This window comes from Sinocyclocheilus anshuiensis, unplaced genomic scaffold (assembly GCF_001515605.1).
Source record: "Sinocyclocheilus anshuiensis isolate Anshui unplaced genomic scaffold, SAMN03320099.WGS_v1.1 scaffold454, whole genome shotgun sequence".
Lineage (NCBI taxonomy): Eukaryota > Metazoa > Chordata > Actinopteri > Cypriniformes > Cyprinidae > Sinocyclocheilus > Sinocyclocheilus anshuiensis.
The window spans coordinates 1,990,819-2,009,795 of record NW_015548217.1 but is presented as its reverse complement, the minus strand read 5'-3'; the positions used below and the strand labels follow the sequence as shown (position 1 = coordinate 2,009,795).

The window sequence follows — 18,977 nt, the reverse complement described above, 5'->3', positions numbered from 1 at the left end:
AAAAAAAAAAAAAAAAAAAAAAAACTCCGTTCAGGACTCCAATAAACACATGCTGAAAGATAATGATTCTGATGAATCCAATATGGTTTGAAACGCTGGATCCAGTGAAGAAAACTTCACGTTCCTGAGCTCATGTTAAGACGGATGCCCTGTTAAAGAACATGTGTGTGTGTGTTACTGTATACAGCCACATATCATGAGCCGGAGGTGTCAGATGTAAGATGTCACGCCGCAGACTCAGAGCCCAATTACAGGGAGGATTAGGATGGGGCTCAGTGACCCTCGCAGGAATTCACAGGGATACTCTGTGTTCACTGTCAAACTCTGGGTCGCATCCTGCCTTTAAGTACTTTCACCTGCTAATTAAGCCGTCCAAACTCCAGTCATGGGGAAACGTGTGCGGCCAGACGATCTTCCAGAGAAAAATAGTCGGTTCACAACTCAAGATGTACTAATGTAAATATTTGAGCTGGCTTGTATACTGGAGCGAGCTCGACTACGCGTGGCAGAGGGACCGGACCGATTCTGGTGCCATTAGCAAGTTTAAGCCATTTGCTTTGCTTAAACTCCAGCTGAAGTGCTTGAAGACACGAGGCCGCACGACCGTGGGTCTCTGGACAGGAGGAGTTTCATCACAGTTTCATCTCAGATGGTTCTCCTAGAATACATTTGTGCTGTTGTTTTACACTCTTAAATATAAAGGTGCTTCACCATGCCATAGAAGAACCTTTTTGTCTAAATGGTTCCATAAAGAACCTTTAACATCTGAAGAACCTTTCTGTTTCACAAAAGGTTCTTTGTGGCAAAAGAAGGTTCTTCAGATTATAAAAAGGTAAGAAAGAGATGGTTCTTTAAAGAACCTCTGACTGAATGGTTCGTTGTGGAACCAATGGCATCGCTTGAAGAACCTTTTGAAGCACCTTTATTTTTAAGAGTGTAGGTCTTTAAATCTCAATCTTGCAATCATGACACATATTAGTGTTTCTTGTAACTGTGGCTTTATATCTGTCTATAACTCTTTATTTTTCTCACCATACCAAATCTATTTCTCACAATGTGACTTATCTCACAATTACAATTTTTTACCTCACAATTTAACTTTATATCTCGCAATGTGACCTTAAATCTTGCAAAGTGACTTAATCGCGACTTCATGTGAGAAATAATCGCGATTACGGCTTTAAACCTCACAATTTGACTAAATCTCTCAAAACTACTTTGTTTCTTGTAACTGTGGCTTTATATTTCTTTATGGCTCTGCATCTTTTTGTATTTATCACATTCCCAACATCTATATCTCACAATAGCCGCGTTTCCATCCAAAGTTGCGAATTTGACTTGTGCGCAAAATTGGAATAGCCTATCACATGAAACATTTGCGAACAAGCACTGTTTCCATCCAACGAGTCAGAGAGAACAAAATCGTCACTTCCTGATAAGCTGGCACTAAATATCACTAAGAAAAGTAAGAGAAGCCACTGAATATAATAATTCTCAAATATAATAAATTACTTGTGCTTTAAGTGAGCAGACGAAACACAATAAATGCGGTCTTGCTTTCGGAGGTGAATGTCAGCTGTTTGGGAACGCAGTTGTGGTAGACCGTTCTGGGAGGCAGTTATACAGAAGTACTTTGATGACAGAATTTGCTCCGGCACTTCAGAGTGATCATGACAACATTTCAGATGCTGTACAATTAAATCGGTCCGCTGGTTAGTCAGGTTATGCTGTCCCATAGCGCAAAGTCACATGACTTTTTTTAATGCTAATGCGGGATTTATTCGCAAAATGCATTTTCATCTCCCATTATTCGCATTAACCCTTTTTCGCACAAGTCAAAAACCACCTCAAGCGAGTGTAAAAACTGTTTTGCGAATTAAGGGATTTATTTTCTAAATTTGGCGTTTCCATCCGCATGTGTAGTTCATTGCAATTTTGAATTTTCAAAAGCTACCCTTTAAGTGTTTTTTTTTTTCCATTTCCATTACTGTAACCCAGTAGCATTTACATTCATATTTAAATGTTTTCACATATCAATTGTATAAATATGGCAATTTTATCTCTATAGAACATCCGAAGAAAAGACAATAGAGTTTTACCTATCATTTACTATAACAGCCAGGTAATTTTTTTGGCTAAACACCACCACAGCACACTTTGGGCAGGTTATCAAAAGCTCTTACTATGTGTATGTTAATAAAAACATCTATTGTCACCCAAAAACATTAACAGCCTTTAGTTGCCTGTGAGCTTTAACAAGTTAAACGTGTCTGTAATCCTCTTTAAAAGCCCAGTGACAACATTTCAGATCTTGACCTCAGATGCAGGACTATAGAAAGCATTTAAAAGGGTTATGCAATCTTATTTACATGAAGTTACATTACTCGTTTCTCATGCGATACTTCAAAATGCGCATTAAAATAGGGTGATGGAAACATAGCTAATGTGTCTTTATATCTTACAATTACAACTTTTTTTTTTTTGCAATTGTAAAGAATTCTTGCAATAGGGACTTTATGCCTCAAATTTTGACTATACAATGTGACCTTAACTCTCACAAAGCGGATTTTTCTTTTAATTGCGACCTTATTTCTCACAATTGAGGTCTACTGGGATCCATTAAAACTTTGTTTCTTGTGATTGAGACTTTATTTTTCTCTATATCTTTTTATTTTCGTAGTTGTGAAGAATTTTCACAATAGTGATTTTATACAAATTTGTCTTTATATCTCACAAAGTGAGGTTCTTTTAATTGAAAGTCACAATGTGACGTTAAATCTTGCGGTGACTTACTTGTAACTGCAATTTTGTCTTGCAATTACAATGCTGTTTCATGTAATTGTGGCTTCATATCTCTCCATAACTTTATGCAACTTTATGCAAATGTGAATAATTTTCTTTTATACCTTACAATTTCACTTTTTATCTCACAAAATGACTTTATAACTCGCAAAGCAACTTTCTTTTAAATATGACTTTATTTCTCACAATTGCAACTTTATTTTCGCAAATGTCAAGAATTCTCGCAATAGTGATTTTATACCATCCAATTATGACTTTAAACCTCTCAATGTGACTTCTCAAAGTAACTTTTTTTCTTGTTGCAGCTTTATATTTTAAAATGTAACTTTATATCTTGCAATTACGACTGTTTCTTACGACAGATCTCTCTTTCTGTCAGGACCACTATCGTCAAAGATGATTGACAATTAGCATACAGTTTGGATTGGTGGTTCTGGGTAAGAACTCCATGAAGCCTAGCATGGATGAGAGCAGGGAGAGCAGCAATAACCCCCCAGGGTAAACAGAACCGAACTAACATAAATGTATTGCAGATATCTTAAAGTTCAATAATGTTATGTACATATTTTAGAATTAGTCTGATTCAAAGGATAATCAGAAGGCTGAATCCTGACTGGCAGAGGAGGAGCTGGGGATGGAGAAGGGTAATTAGCTATTGAGCAATGTGAAAACTGCTGATAATACTGAGGGACCTTATATATGAATGCTTAGATAGGTGTCGTATTCCTATAGGAAGATGGGTATCAGCTGAGAGTCAGCTGATGCGAGCTTGACTAACGTGACCTGCCAGAACTAACGCTACGCTAGATATACCTCTATATCTGACCTCTGTTTGTATTTCTCACAATTCCAACACTATATCTCACAATGTGACTTTTTTTGCAGTGGTGAAATACTGCATACTCGCAATAGTAATTTTATATCTCGCAATGTGACTATAAATCTCACAAAGCAACTTTCTTTTAATTGACTTCATATTTCACAATTGTGACAGAGCAAATTTGTTTATAGTAATTGTGACTCTGTTTCTCTTTATATTTCTCACAATGTGACATTAAATCATGCAAACGTGACTTTATGTGAGAAACTCTCTAAAGAGATCTAATTGAGTTTGTGATGTTGTGGCGACACGCGGTCATCAGTCAGATTAGCAGTAGATGAATGCATTACACAGTAAGTAAGGGGAACGAATGGGCACTGCCAGGAAAGCCCTGCGGCTCAACATCTATTTTTAATTCCATATTTGTACACTTTTGATTAAATTGATTTGAAAGGCCTGCTCAAACCCCACAACGGCACATCACACGATCTAGATGTCCCTACAGCTAACTGCACGAAAGCCTGTCCAAGAGCAGAGCTTCAGTGCCAGCACTAGTTTAATGCAGGCCGGAGACACAGCGAAGCCCTGACCAATGTTTTGACAGCCTGTAGGAGCCGGAGGAAGGGCTGCTTGTTTTCCGAGTGGAGAATCCAACACTAAAGATAAGATAACGTGTATCGACTGAGTGATTGGCAACACATTACCACACTTAACAAATCATATTGGAATCAAGTTATTAAAGTCTCCCACACTTCAAATGAGGATCATTCTGCTACTAATTACGACCACATGTTAATTTGAGATTGCTCAGGGTTTGTTTGTGCATATGTGTGTGTGTGTGTGTGTGTGTGTGTGTGAGTGTGAGAGCTGAAGGAGGTGGGACTCAGTCGAGCCTCCTCAGCTTTAAGACCCTCCCAGCAGCGCTGCATATCAGTTTCTCTCTCATGGAGCAGAGAATCAGTTCTGCATGGGACCAAAGTGCTTGAGCACGTGAATGCATGCGGATAGTGTGTGCTATGAGAGGCTGAAGCGACGCACTTGATGCTTTGACACTGGAACACAATGACTCTACTGGGATCTGAACATTCCATTCTGATTCGCAGCAAGTTTAAATCAGGTGAGATCTTTGTTTCACCTCCAAAAGAAATGCTTTTAGGAAACTTATTAGGAAGCGTTGATTATTTACTAATGCATGATGAGTTCTTACAATTCACAAAATGTTTGTAAGTATGTTACATACACTTTACTCTGAATATGAAGCTATTTTTGTTTTGTACTTGTTGGTCGTTTCATACACTTTTAGCCTCACTGCTTCCAAAAGCCTCAAGTGATTTGATACAGGGGTCAAAGGTCATCAGGCACCACTTAACCTGTGCAAAAACATGATTTTCTTAGTATTTTCGTCTTGTTGTCCAGTACAATTATCTAAACATTCTTAGATACATTTATTTGATGATGTTAAGATATTAACAAATTCATCAAAATTAAATGAGTTTATGCCTAAAATAAGAAAAAAAAAAAAAGTCAGTGGGATCAGAAAAATGTTCTTGTTTTTTAAAAAAAATGTCTTGTTCCAAGCATAAATTCACTTCATTTTGAAATTTGTCAGTCATTTTTGATTTTCAAGTAAATATATCTTCATTTTAAGAATGTTTAGATATTTGTACTGGAAAACAATACAAAAAAAATCATTCAGTGTAAACATAAACTCTTACATCTGGCTTTTTAATTACTTCACACTTGTATTGTTTACTACTATCCACTCTTTGTGTTTCTTTCGAACTCTTTCTCTCTGTCTCTGTTCATCTACTGAAGACGTTCAGTGTAACATGTACATGTACTGTGAACAATGCTGCCACCTTTCTGATGAAAGTGTTACTGAATAACCACAATGTCAGAGTCTCTGAAGATCTTCTTTGCTTCTGTCGGCCAACCATCAAGATTTATGGCCCAGCAGACAAACTCTAGCTTAGCTTTCCTCTCGAACGCTGCGTTGGATTTCACAGCAGCGCTCGGGTTTGGCACAATAATGGCTTACTGCTCAAAATTACAGACAAAATTGAGCTCTTCCTTCAACGAAGGGAAATGAGCTCTATGCTCAAGGGAAGTGGAGATGTAAGGCTGTTCCACACAGTGGCATGATGGGAAAACTTAAACATTGGCGTGTTGTGAACAGCACACATTAGTGCTCTGATGCAGCACAGATGTGAGGTTTGTGGCTGTCTGTGTTGGCTGTTCAGCGAGCGAGTGTGTGTGTGTGTGTGTGATTGAGCTGTTCTGATAGGAATCATACCGTATGTTCCCTGTGGACGTGTTTGGCTCATTGAGGTTCTTCAACAGGACATGGGCGGCCATGAGATTACATAACCCTTTTAAATGCTTTCTATACTCGTGCATCTGAGGTCAAGATCTGAAATGTTGTCACTGGGCTTTTAAAGAGGATTACAGACACGTTTAACTTGTTAAAGCTCACAGGCAACTAAAGGCTGTTAATGTTTTTGGGTGACAATAGATGTTTTTATTAACATACACATAGTAAGAGCTTTTGATAACCTGCCCAAAGTGTGCTGTGGTGGTGTTTAGTCAAAAAAAATTACCTGGCTGTTATAGTAAATGATAGGTAAAACTCTATTGTCTTTTCTTCGGATGTTCTATAGAGATAAAATTGCCATATTTATACAATTGATATGTGAAAACATTTAAATATGAATGTAAATGCTACTGGGTTACAGTAATGTAAATGAAAAAAAAAATTTAAAGTTGCTTTTGAAAATTCAAAATTGCAATGCACTACACATGCGGATGGAAAATTGCAAATAATTAAGAAATCTGGGCAATAATTGGTTGATTTCCTCATGCTAGAAAGGGTCTGAACAATTACTTTGATCAATGCTGCCATTTCAAGGTGTTTAGTCAAAAATGTATGTAAAAGCCGTTATTATAGTCTTTCTATAGAGATATGTCAGATTTAAATCATCTTTATGTGAAAAATCTGATCTAAATGATAGAAATGCATTTAAAAGTTACATATGAGTTGCACAGTGCATTCATATGACAAAAACTGCAAATAAACCTGTACATTAATGGGTTAATTTCCTCAAATTAAAAAGGGACTGAACAATGACTTTGATAAATAGTTTGACGAGCCATTGGCATGAAAACAGAACATACCAGGCAGAAGTTAAAGAGCCATCGCTGGTTCCTGTTTGCTCTGTGTTTGTGCATGCATGAAAACAGAAAAACGTTTGTCCTCGAATCTCCCAAAATCATTCCTCACTTACAGAAAATTAACATCATGACCTTCAGAGTTTCCGGTTTCCCTGATGAACACACAACTATTTAGTGTTTACACTCTTAAAAATGGGGGTTTGCCATAGAAGAACCATTTTTGTTCCAAAAAGAACCTTTCAGTGAACTGTTCTTAAAGGAAGAACCATTTTTGTTTCTAAAGAACAATTTCCACTAAAAAGAACGTTTTATAGAATGGAAAGGTTCCACACTCTTAAAAATAAAGGTTCCTAAAGAGGTCAGTTCTTAATAGAACCATTTTTTTTCCTAGTGTGAAAATATTTAAATCTAAATAACTTTCTTCCACTATAAAGAACCTTTACTGGCTCCATGGATGTTAAAGGTTCTTCAAGGAACCACAGATGCCAATGAAGAAACTTTATTTTTAGTGTATGTAAAGTGCTTGATGTCTGAACTCTAAGTTCTGCTTGAGACGCGTCACCATGTGCCTCAGAGTCTGTCTGAATGTGCATGTGTCACGGCTGCCTGTGTCATGTCAAGATTACAGCCTTGCTATTTACAGGCAATGCAGTTAACGTCAAAGTTCAGGGCATTTGTCATGCAGCTCATGACATTTGAGTTTAATAGACTTACACAATCCAAACAAGACAAAGTGTGTACGCTAATTTGTACTGGAGATTAAATGGGGATATTCTAACATAGCATGTGTATTGTGCAATTGCATTATTAATACGTAATTGTTGTCATTAGGGCAAATTATACAGGGTACAAGTTGTTTTTGCAGGTATGTGCCTTGAAGACAACGGCTGCAGCTATTTTTGTGCTATTGAGTCAGATCATCTGGTTTTGATTGTGGAGGGTTATGTGATCCAGTTTGTCTGCAAAGCTGTGATAATTCTTATTGAGGGCAATCACTGAGGGCAATCATGGGTCTGGTGCTTTCGTTTGCCCTGCTAAAATGTGTCACGTTGCCAGAAGGCATTTTTCCACTTTGGGCTTTTATGAACTCACCTGTTTCTGGAGAGCAAACGTGAGGTCCAGTGACGGTTCTTATAGCGAACAAACAGCATTCAAATTTTGATCTAGATTGGTCCAGATTGAGGTTCCTTCCATCCGCCAAAAGCAGACTGGCACTGCTTGTCTCAGTTCATATCAGTGATCATGCGAGAGCTGGCAGTATTATTTGTGCGTGCGAGGTTGTGTCGGTGTGCCAGAGCTCGACATCATTAGATTTCTCTTGTTTGTCCACATACTTGCGGTGCATGACAGTTGCTGGCGCTGGACACAGAAGCGCAGGTTGTGTGACCTAAACAAAAGCAGATGTATGCAGATAGCTGATGCATGATCTCAGTGCTTCGAACCCGCAGCCATCAGTCAGTCAATGATGCAGCTAGTTGATTGATTGCGATGATAAATGGAAGAACGAGTGGACGATCAAATTAACTTTGACAAGTACAAGAACTGTTGCATGTCCACACGTTAACCAGTGTTCGTGTTGCGGGAAATGTGTTTCAACAATATCTCGCAAGCAAGAATGCTATTTTTCTGTAATTGTGAGTGATATTGCTGTTATACAGTTCAGTAAACATCACTGAGTAACTTACATTTTTAGACACAATATTCCCATTTACTTTTATGTTTATTTTTCCTCCGCCAATGAAAATAGTTCCAGATGAGGCGAAAATACAATCAACACACACAATCATTGAATGAATTGCTTGAGTGAGTGATTCAATGACTCTCTCATAAAGACAGTTACTTGTTTTGTTCCGGAATAATTGAGTGTTTTGAACAAATCGCTTTAGTGAATGACTCATTAATTCACTCATAAAGATGATTACTTGTTTCTTAATTAATCAGTGCTTTAGAATTGAATGATTCAATGACTTACTCATAAAGAAACTTAAGGCCTGTTCACATCAAGGACGATAACGATATAGCTCTAAAAATTGTTCTCAATATTAAAGAATAGCTGAGTCCACACCACAGCTGTAATGATAAAGGTACAAAGTAACAACATCGTTGGAATCAGTGTTTTGAACAAATCGCTTGAGTGAATAATTCAATGATTGCTTATAAAGACAATCACTTGTTTCGTTCCTGAATGAACCAATGTTTTGGATGATTCCCTTGAATGAATGATTCAATGACTCACTCATAAAGACAGTTATGCCTTGTCCAAATACCCACATTTGCAGTCTTTGCACTTGACCAGTTGACTACTTATATGACGTATTTCCTGTATTTGGCCCAAGTGTTCAAGTGAGGATGAAGACCACAAGTGTGTGTCAAACTTTTCATTACCTGATGGGACCAGCCCGATCTCACGGCAATTTGTATATATTTTACGAGGTGGTTAATTCGTATGAATTCGTACGACCTCACTCGTACAAATTCATGCGATTTGTGCTAAACCGTACATATTTTACGAGTTACACAATTCATATGAATTCGTACAAATGACCTACACCTAACCCCGCCCCTAAACCTACCCGTGACTGGGGTCTAGAAAAATCGTACAAAATCGTACGAGTGAGGTCGTACGAATTTGTACGAATTAGCCACCTCGTAAAATACGTATGAATTGGACGTGAGATAGTGTTGGATGGGACACACTAATAGTGTTGTAAAAATGCAAGTGTTTACAGAGATTTATTTTATTTCATGACACAATTTAATTTGTGGTGCTTAAGTGATAAAAAGAAGTTGCAATCGTTGTACAAAATAAATATCACCACCACTCATCTAAAACGTGCAACACTTTGTTTTTCCGCGAATAACGCTCTAGAGTGTGGATTTTGTGTGCGTTAAGGGCACTGCGCTTTGGCATTTTTAAGACCTGAGTGAGTGAGTGAGTGAGTGAGTGAGTGAGTGAGTGAGTGAGTGAGTGAGTGATTCAACAACTCTTTCCTAAATGCAATTATTTGTTTTGTTCCTGAATGAATCAATGTTTTGAACAAATCAGTTCGTAGAAAGAGTGACTGAAACATTCTCAACACTAATGCTTCTACTAACATCTGTCTGGAACGCGCAAACACATTCAGAGTGATACAAACAACCGAATGTCCCATTGCTGTTGAACTAAATGTCTGGTAAAACGTAATTTATAAAGACGCAAAGACATTTTTTTTTTCACTTATTCTTCTTAGTCTAACATACAGTAGATTATACACAGACGTAATACATGGACACTCGTGCAGTGACAGGGTAGATTGCTGTGATGAGAGACACACCACCCAAAACAAAGACAAAAATGAAGCAACAGACCCACAAATATTTCTTAAGACAGGATGTAGGTCTATGATAAACACAGCTCCTGGCTTTAAACAAATCTTCCTTCAGTGTGTGGTCCTCCTGAAGTCTGAGAGGAGGGAGGCGCTCATAAACGTAAGAGGTGGCCCGTTAATGTGTGTGTGTGTGTGTGTGTGTGTGTGTGTGTGTGTGCGTGCAGCATCTGCCCGTCCGTACGGGATGATGTGTTCCTTCTCCGGACACAGATTTCTGTCTGATTTGTCCAGCTTCACTCATGATGAGTCATTATCTGTTTCCTCCTCCACCCACAGTCCTGCAGCTGAGACTCCAGCAGAGGAGGACGCGAGAGCAGCTCGCTGACCAGGGCATCATGCCTCGTGAGTAACACCAGCACTCCTCTGACTACATCACACTGCATTATGGGTACCTGACAAATGAGCGAACCGCTTTCATGGCACCGTAAAATCTGCACTACAGTCACACACTCACACCTGTTAACATTTACATAGAAGAGCCCCGTTCATACAGCTGGATCTGGCACACACGCACACCGGGCACAGAACGCTCTCAGAGTTTATCTGCCCATGAGAGGAACGATAATAAACAGATGATCAGGCAAAGCAGCTTCGCTTTATAACCTGAAAATGAGATCAAGGACATTCTGCATGCTTCAGTTTAAAGGTTTTTTTAGTCGTTTTTAAGCGATAACATACAAGTGTGACCGTAGTAAAATGAATAAATAAATAAAAATTAACTTTTTGTATTGATGTTCAGTTCATATGGTTTTCAGCAAATTCTATACCATTTTACATTTTTTCATTCATATTTTTTTAAATACTTGTTTGTTTGGGTTTTATTTATTTATGCATGCATGCATTTATGCTTTTTACAGCCTGAACAACATTTGTTTTACATTAAAAGGTGCTTGACTCCATGACATCATTTCCTGTGTGGTTTTTTTTTGTTTGTTTGTTTGTTTGTTTGTTTTTATGGAAAACTACTTACTTTTTAGGAATTAAATTATTTAATCGTCCTCTTTCATCATCATGATTTCAAAATATCGAAATTAATTTAATTCAGACATCACAGAAGAGCGGCTTCCAGGTCAATTTATGTATGAAGTGCATTTATGAATTATGACCATTGAGCATATATTTTTAAAGCATTGTAAGATGATTCATAGCTAAACACACAAAGATATTAAAGAAAACAGCTTCTAAAATATACCGGTGTACTGGTTTCATAAATATACCAGTATCTCTATTCAAATACAGTCATAACTGTATATTTTGCTTGCCATTAGGTGTTTGAATTGAACTGTTGACCAGTCTGTTGATGTAATTCAGCCGCTGGAGTCTGGATTTCAGCAGGTCTGCTGGAGATAAACCACAGATCTGTGACTGACCGAGTCTGAGCTCCTAAAAAAAACTTTCAATGGCTGTTTATCTTTTTACAGCAGACAACAGGTCGGCAAACTCAGATAAACCGCTTTTAAATAGGTGCTGATCTACATGCATGTGGGAAAGCATAGTTATAGAAAAAGTGTTTTGAAAATGCATGTTTTCTTTGCTTTTTACTGCCTGCTCATGTCATGTTTTATTCCGTGTGACTTATGACAATTGTTCTAGTGTTTGTTTTATTAACGTATGGCAGTATTTCATGAGGAGTACGTCCAGCAGAAAGCAGAAGATCTAATGCTAAGAGCTAGAGCTCTCTCATAAATCAGAATGCACCTTACATTTCAAAGGCTGGAATTATGCAATTGGTTGCATTCTTCGGAGGTGATATTTCAGTCTTCGCTGTGGTTTTGCACATATGCAGTGTGTGTACATTTCTCTGAGCACATCTGCTCTTCATTAGACGGTCAGGCGTGTGTCTGAGGAGCCGCCGCTCCTTTTTCTTCTTTGACTTCTGTAGTAATGTAATGATACTGTATGTGTGTGCAACCTTTTCAAGAACCATTGAAACAAAAAGTAATCGATTTTAGACTGACAGAGACAGAAAGTAAAGCCTGTGAGCTATTAGAGCCAAAAGTGAAAGAAGTCATTTTAAAGACAAAAAAAAATAAATTTGCATTAAATAATATATATTTTAATGCATGTAGATAAAATATTATTCAGTGCATACATGCCATGGTCTGCATTCAACAAATAAATCATGGAATTATTCATATTTTTTGTTTGTTTGTTTGTTTGTTTGTTTAGAACAACTGTGATAGTAAACAGAATTTTCTTTTTCGGGTGAACTATCCCTTTAGGTTACATTTACTTGAGATGCAAAATTGCACAATATATTAAGAATTGTTTTTAGAGAATATGTCAGATTAAATTGAAATAGAATGGATGGTATTTTTCATTTCTTATTGCCTTTAAAAAATACATTTTAAAAACAAAGACACCTAAATCCAATAAAAAATACATTTTGTTAGATTGATGCTTAAAAAATTCCCAAGAGTCTTTAGTTAATTAATTTATTTATATCGAATGAAAATATAATAATTTAATATTAATTAAAATTAAAAAAATAATATTAATATTAAATATTAGATTTATATAAAGATGATAAAGATTTAATATTTAAAAAAAAAATCAAATTTTTTGCAGTGGATGTCTGACACAGAACAGATTAATGTGATGAATAGCATGCAGAAAGAGTGATGGATTGCAAAATGTTTTGTAAAAATGATATTTTGTGTATGTGTCTTGTATACCTTTTTGTGTGCTTTTATTTTGAAATGGCAGAGATGTTCTTGTGTTGTCTGGATCATTTGTAGTCGGTTAATGTTGTAATGTTTAGTTAATGTAAAGTTTCTTTGTCTTTTTCTTGTTCCATGTGATCTAGATTCTAGTATGCAATGAACGGCTGCAGTGAGATCTTGAGACACACCTGAGCAGAACTTCTGTAGAAACCCCTATAAATGTTTCCAATAACATAACAATAAGTCAGCCTTGTGTTGAATATCAATGTCAGACCTCAGATTACCCAACAGCTGTGCTGATCAACAACAAAATAATCATACATTTTTACCTATTTTGAAGCAAACATGAGTGATGCTCATCTGTGTCAAAACTTATAATGCTAGTGTGTTGTGGTGATATTTTGGAATGTTTGTGATTTAGTTTCACTCAGAAAACAACTGCAAGCAGCACTAAAATAAAAGCAGAAACAAGTGCGTCTGTATCAGTCAGACGTTTGATTCAGGACTATAATTCAGCTTTAGCAGAGAAACACGGGCCAGATCAGATGCTGGCAGAGATGATTTATGTAAGATTCATTGACAGTGTGTTCACAGATAAACCATCACATTTACTCCGTTTCTCATTTGTTTTTCCAGCCTTGAAGAGTCCGGCTGCGTTCCACGAACAGAGGAAAAGTCTTGAGCGATCCAAGGTTAGAAGAACCAAACAACGATATAGCAAAGAATCACGCAGCACACACCATCAACAACTCCCGGCCACACCAGAAATCATTTTGACTGAGAAATGATTACAAATAGCATCATTTTCTGACATCAATACTAGTTCATTGTCTAGTAATTACTTGTCTTGCTCAAATCAAGTCATTTATTTGGACTTTATAAACTACAGATCAAAGCAGGATAATATGATAAACAGGAAAATAACAGAAACAATAATGAAATAATGAAACATCATCAAACGAATTTAATTTCAGATGTAAAGCAGCTTTACAGAAGACAATTGAGTTAATATTCAGATCAATTCAGTTCAAATTAACCCTCTGGTGTTGTTTAGTCATTTCTTTTTTTCATTGGAATGGTATGAAACTAAACCAAGATTTTGGCATTTGCTATGTGAACAAAAAAAAATCATTTTCAGGTCTATGCTCAAAAAGTGGCTTACAGTATCATAACTATTCCATAAATATGATTTAGTGCCATTAAATCCCTTAAAAATACAAACAAACAAAAAATACAGTAAATAAAAACATTATCATACTAAAAAATAGTACATTAATTTAATACAAATCTGTCATTTCTGACCGCCACGCAGACAACACCAGAGGGTTAGTGTAAATGATGCAAAGTTCATCAGTTATGAAACTAATTTGATTCAGAATGATTGTGAAAGTGTGTGAAAATCCAACTCATTATATTTAATGTTTTATAATATTTGGCGTTGCAGACTGGAGATTATTTAAAACACAAAATCAGAAGTCGACCAGAGAAATCAGAGCTTGTCAACATGCGTATTCTACAAGGTAAGAGCTTTAAAAAATAGTACACTGAATTAAAAAAATGATGCCGAAACAATTTTGCCTTTTTTAGTTTTCACAAATAATTACAAATAAATAACAAGTAACACACTGAATTGAATAGTATTTTCTTGTAAAACATGCTCCAATAATGTATGTTTCATTTACGGCTTTAAAAAATCTTTTTTACCGTGTACATACACACAGAATGATTCAGATAACATTATAACATTGATTTGATTGCATGCTGTGAGTGTATCATGTTGTCAGCTTCACGGCTTGTGACATGATAACTGCTTATTCTCAGCACTGCATCATTTGTGTGTTTGACTGAAGAGCTGCTGTGCTGGATTAATAGTGTGTTTACTGCAGAACCCGCCGCCGAAGGTCCCGCACACGACTCACAGACCAAACTAAAGCGAGCCAGACTGGCCGACAACCTGAATGAGAGAATCGCTCTCAGACCTGGCCCGCTGGAGCTGGTGGAGAAGAACATCATTCCTGTCCATTCCACTGTTAAAGAAGCAGCTATGAAAGGTATCGGAGCAAAGCACAGCTCATTTATTTACACAGCAAAAAATTAAGTTCTTCCTCCAGTATTTGTGTCTTGTTTTCCAGTACAAATATCTAAACATTCTTAAAGGTAGAAGTCACCCAAAAATTTCAATTCTCTCATTATTTACTCGACAGAATTTTGTGTGTATGTTCCTGTATTAACTTTTTTTTTTCTGTTGCACACAAAAGATGATATTTTGAAGAATGTGGGTAATAAAACTGTTGATGGTAGCCATTGACCTCTGTAGTTTGAAGGGAGGGGGTGGGGGGCGGGAATGGAACCAAGCAGTTGACAGTAGCCATTCACTTCCATAGTATGGAAGAAAAGAAGAAATTATATGGATCCAAACAGTTGATGGTAGCCATTGACTTCCATAGTATGTAAGAAAACAAAATAAATTACATGGAACCAAACAGTCGACGGTAGCCATTCACTTCCATAGTATGGAAGAAAAAAAAAAGATATTATATGGAACCAAACAGTTGACGGTAGCCATTGACCTCCATGGTATGGAAGAAAAAAAGAAATTATATGAAACCAAACAGTCGACGGTAGCCATTGACTTCCATAATATGGAAAAAAAATATGGAACCAAACAGTTGACAGTAGCCATTGACTTCCATAGTATAGAAAAAATATGGAACCAAACAGTTTTTAACTTCCGTAGTATGAAAAAAATATGGAACCAAACAGTTGACGGTAGCCATTGACTTCCATTTAATGCGAAAAAAATATATGAAGGTCAGTGGCTACCATCAACTGTTTGGTTACCCATATTCTTCAAAATATCTTATTTTGTGTTCAACAGAAGAAAGAAACTCATACATGTTTGGAACAACATGAAAGAGAGTAAATAATGACAAAATTTTCATTCTTTGGGTGAAATATGCCTTTAAATCAAGTTACATTTACAGTACGTGTGAAGCAGAATAAGATATGAAGTCTTAATTAAGTACAAATGAAGTGGGTTTTTGCTTAAAAAATCTGTCAGTGGGGTTGGAAAAATAAACTTAATTCTTAAATAATAAAGTTAATATCTAAAAATATAGATATTGAAAATAAGTTTATCTAAAATAAACTTAATATCACAAAAACTATTGTGTGTGTCTGTGTGTGTGTGTGTGTGTGTGTGTGTGTGTTTGTGTGTGTGTGTGTGTGTGTAGTTGCATCACTAACTCCTTAATTTCTATCATGACTTTATGTTGCATCTTTTTTCATCTTCTTTGCATGAGTGAATTCCTCGCTAGTGATGTTGAGCGAGATTCCTCACAATCCTCCCAACCTTTTGCTCAACAAACACAGCTTGATTTAGGAGGCCGTGGGCTCTCGCTCACGGGCATTAACGCGCTCTGTGTTTACTATGTCGTCCGACCGCAGTATGTTGTGCACTCAGATCCAGTGTTTTCGGACATGCTGAAAGTAAACATGTCCATGTTTCCCCTGAAGCTGCGGCTGAATGTGTTGCATAAGCCGTGTGAGGCTGGGGACGATGGTTTATATTACCTCTGCTGGAGGAGCAGCGTGTTTTATTGAGACAAACAGCAGCTGTATTTAGATCCACCCTGTTCGCTGGAGATCAAATGAATGTCCCTCTCATTCTCTGTTTTGACTCGACGTGATTTATGCGGCTCCGTCGAACCACCTACAAAGGTGTTTGAGCAGACACGACCGTCTGAGACGCCCTTCCCAGAATGCTCAGCTCACCATTAGGCCTGCTAGACTTCTGTCATGTCAAATTCAAATATATGATATATGTTGAACAAACACTTCTCTGCAATCTGCTGTGTTGTCACAGTCTCTTCTCAAATGTGCATGAGGTGCATAAGATGCATGCCTTCTGGCATGATGCCACTTTCCATTAGAGTTTTTTTTTTAATAGCTTAGCTTACCCACTTAAAGTTGTAGTTGAGGCTCACTCGGTGAAACTATTCACTCATATATCGACTCTGCAAGCAAATTATCTGCTTTACACTCAGTTTGCAATTGTAAAACAAACTTTTTGCAAAATGTTAAACAGTTCTCTACATTAGGCACATCATTCAAAACAAACAGCTCTTGTGTAGCTCTTGTACTAAAGTAAAAAGTACTGATTGATGAATGTTTATTTATTTTGCAATTTTAAGTACTCTATCCTTCTGCTAAAAAATACATTCACACTGATCACTACTGATAATTACTCATAATTCAAATGAGGGGGGAAAGTGTGTAGGCAAATATAAATATAACTACAATATAAAAACAGAGGTCACATTTGGTAAAATGTGTTAGCATTTTAGGAAAACACTTTTCCATCATTTGAAAGTGCTATGGCAGCAGGGTAGATGCATGGGCATTAATTTGCGATATTTTAACATTAACCCTGCTCAGGTGGTAATACACAAATACGGACATCTATGTTTAAGCATTTCATAAAGTGGGCTTAAACAACCCTTTTACAGCAGCTTTAGTTCACAAACAACGGACTCTCATGACCTAAATATGATATTCATATAAAGTAATAAATGCTAAAATTCAACATTAGTAACTTACTTTTCACACCATCACTCGCGCATGCACTCAAGCTCCGAGGATTTCCCATTCTTGGCACATTTTGAGTCAGACCTGTGAATTCGGTGATTTGTTAACTGGAGACACGCTCAGTAATTTGTTGACTCGAAAACAGCTGCAATTCACTCAATCCAATTTGCGAATGGATCATTCAGTGCGATTTGCAAACCAATTTAACAGGCTCTTTGAAAAGAATCAGCTCCTTCACAAATCGTACATCGCTATCGCTTCTCGTAGTGCGTGACGATTTCTCCAGTTCAAAATAACGAGGAACGACATGTTTTCGAGTAAAAAGTACAAGATTATGATTTGGAATGTAGTAAAATAAGAGTATAAATTTCCCAAAATAAAAATACTCCAGTAAAGTACAGATACTTGAGAACTGTACTTAAGTGCAAGTGCAATCATGACAATTCTCGGAAGATTTTAGCATGGTAATGGTTATTACGATGTCCATGTATTTGGTCTTGGCGGAATAGATCTGCTACGCTGCTGCTGTTGGTTATTGCTGTAGTTGTAGATTATTGCTGCTGCTGAAAGCAAGTACAGGAACTTACTACTGCCAATGCATATGGCGATACGGTGCCATGAGTATTTAAGACATACTGCTGCTGCACAAATAGCATATAAAATAACCCGTAGCAGGTGGAGCTGGGGAAGTTGGAGGGTTTCAGAGGAACTCTAAAAGTGCGCTGCAAATGCTCAAGTGGATGCTAACCAGCAAGCTCATTGGCTGCGTATGCAACATGAACCAATCAGCTTGTGCCAAGTCATTTAACGTTAATGCCCATTAGATACGTTAATTCCCGTCAGTCTGCGCCATCTAGAGTTTCATGACTGAACTATACATTTACTGTCCACCACTGTAAGAATTAAACTAGTTTTTAAGTAGTTTTGCTTGCAAGAGATGCGTAATGTTGTCTTGTGTGCATGTTCTGTGGTTTTGTGTGTAGAGTTTAGAGAAAAGGAGGTACAGCTTCAGAAATTGTAAGCAACTGTAAGCAAAAAAAAAAATGAAATAAAGAAATGGCAAAATGGCATTGCACAGACGGGGCATTTTCTTTACAAACACTGTCTCAGATGATCTAAGAGTAAGTGGACAGTGAGGAGCTCACTGGACCTCATCCACACCACAACCATCCAACATCAACATGAGAAGGAAATAACTCACACAAGAGAGAGAGAGAGAGAGAGAGAGAGAGAATACTCCTGGTATTCTCTATATGGGGACCAAATGTTCCCACAAGATAATAATACCAGTACATTTTGACCTTGTGGGGACATTTTTTGGTCCCCATGAAGAAAACAGTTTATAAGGTTAGGGTAAGGTTATAGAAAATACAGTTTGTGCAGTATAAAAACAATTACACCTATGGAATTGAACCCATAGAACATGAAAACATGAAACCTACAGTGGGTAAAAAATGTATAGCCTGAATGCACTGTAAGTCGCTTTGGATAAAAGCGTCTGCTAAATGCATAATTTATTAAATTATTACCAAAATAAACCCTCTGATCAAGTACGTGGATGTCTTTCCC

At 37.0% G+C, this 18,977-nt stretch overlaps 1 protein-coding gene across 1 annotated transcript in view; it reads left to right on the top strand.

Annotated features, from left to right (window-relative positions):
- Nucleotides 1-4,581: 4,581 nt before the first annotated feature.
- myocd (myocardin) overlaps nucleotides 4,582-18,977 on the top strand; it is a 29,160-nt gene continuing 14,764 nt past the window's right edge. Inside the window, exons 1-5 of the mRNA XM_016440775.1 lie at nucleotides 4,582-4,739; nucleotides 10,435-10,500; nucleotides 13,458-13,513; nucleotides 14,266-14,341; nucleotides 14,708-14,872. Of these exons, the coding sequence (XP_016296261.1) occupies nucleotides 4,685-4,739; nucleotides 10,435-10,500; nucleotides 13,458-13,513; nucleotides 14,266-14,341; nucleotides 14,708-14,872 (418 nt within the window). The 5' untranslated portion in view covers nucleotides 4,582-4,684. The remainder of the gene's footprint in view (nucleotides 4,740-10,434; nucleotides 10,501-13,457; nucleotides 13,514-14,265; nucleotides 14,342-14,707; nucleotides 14,873-18,977) is intronic.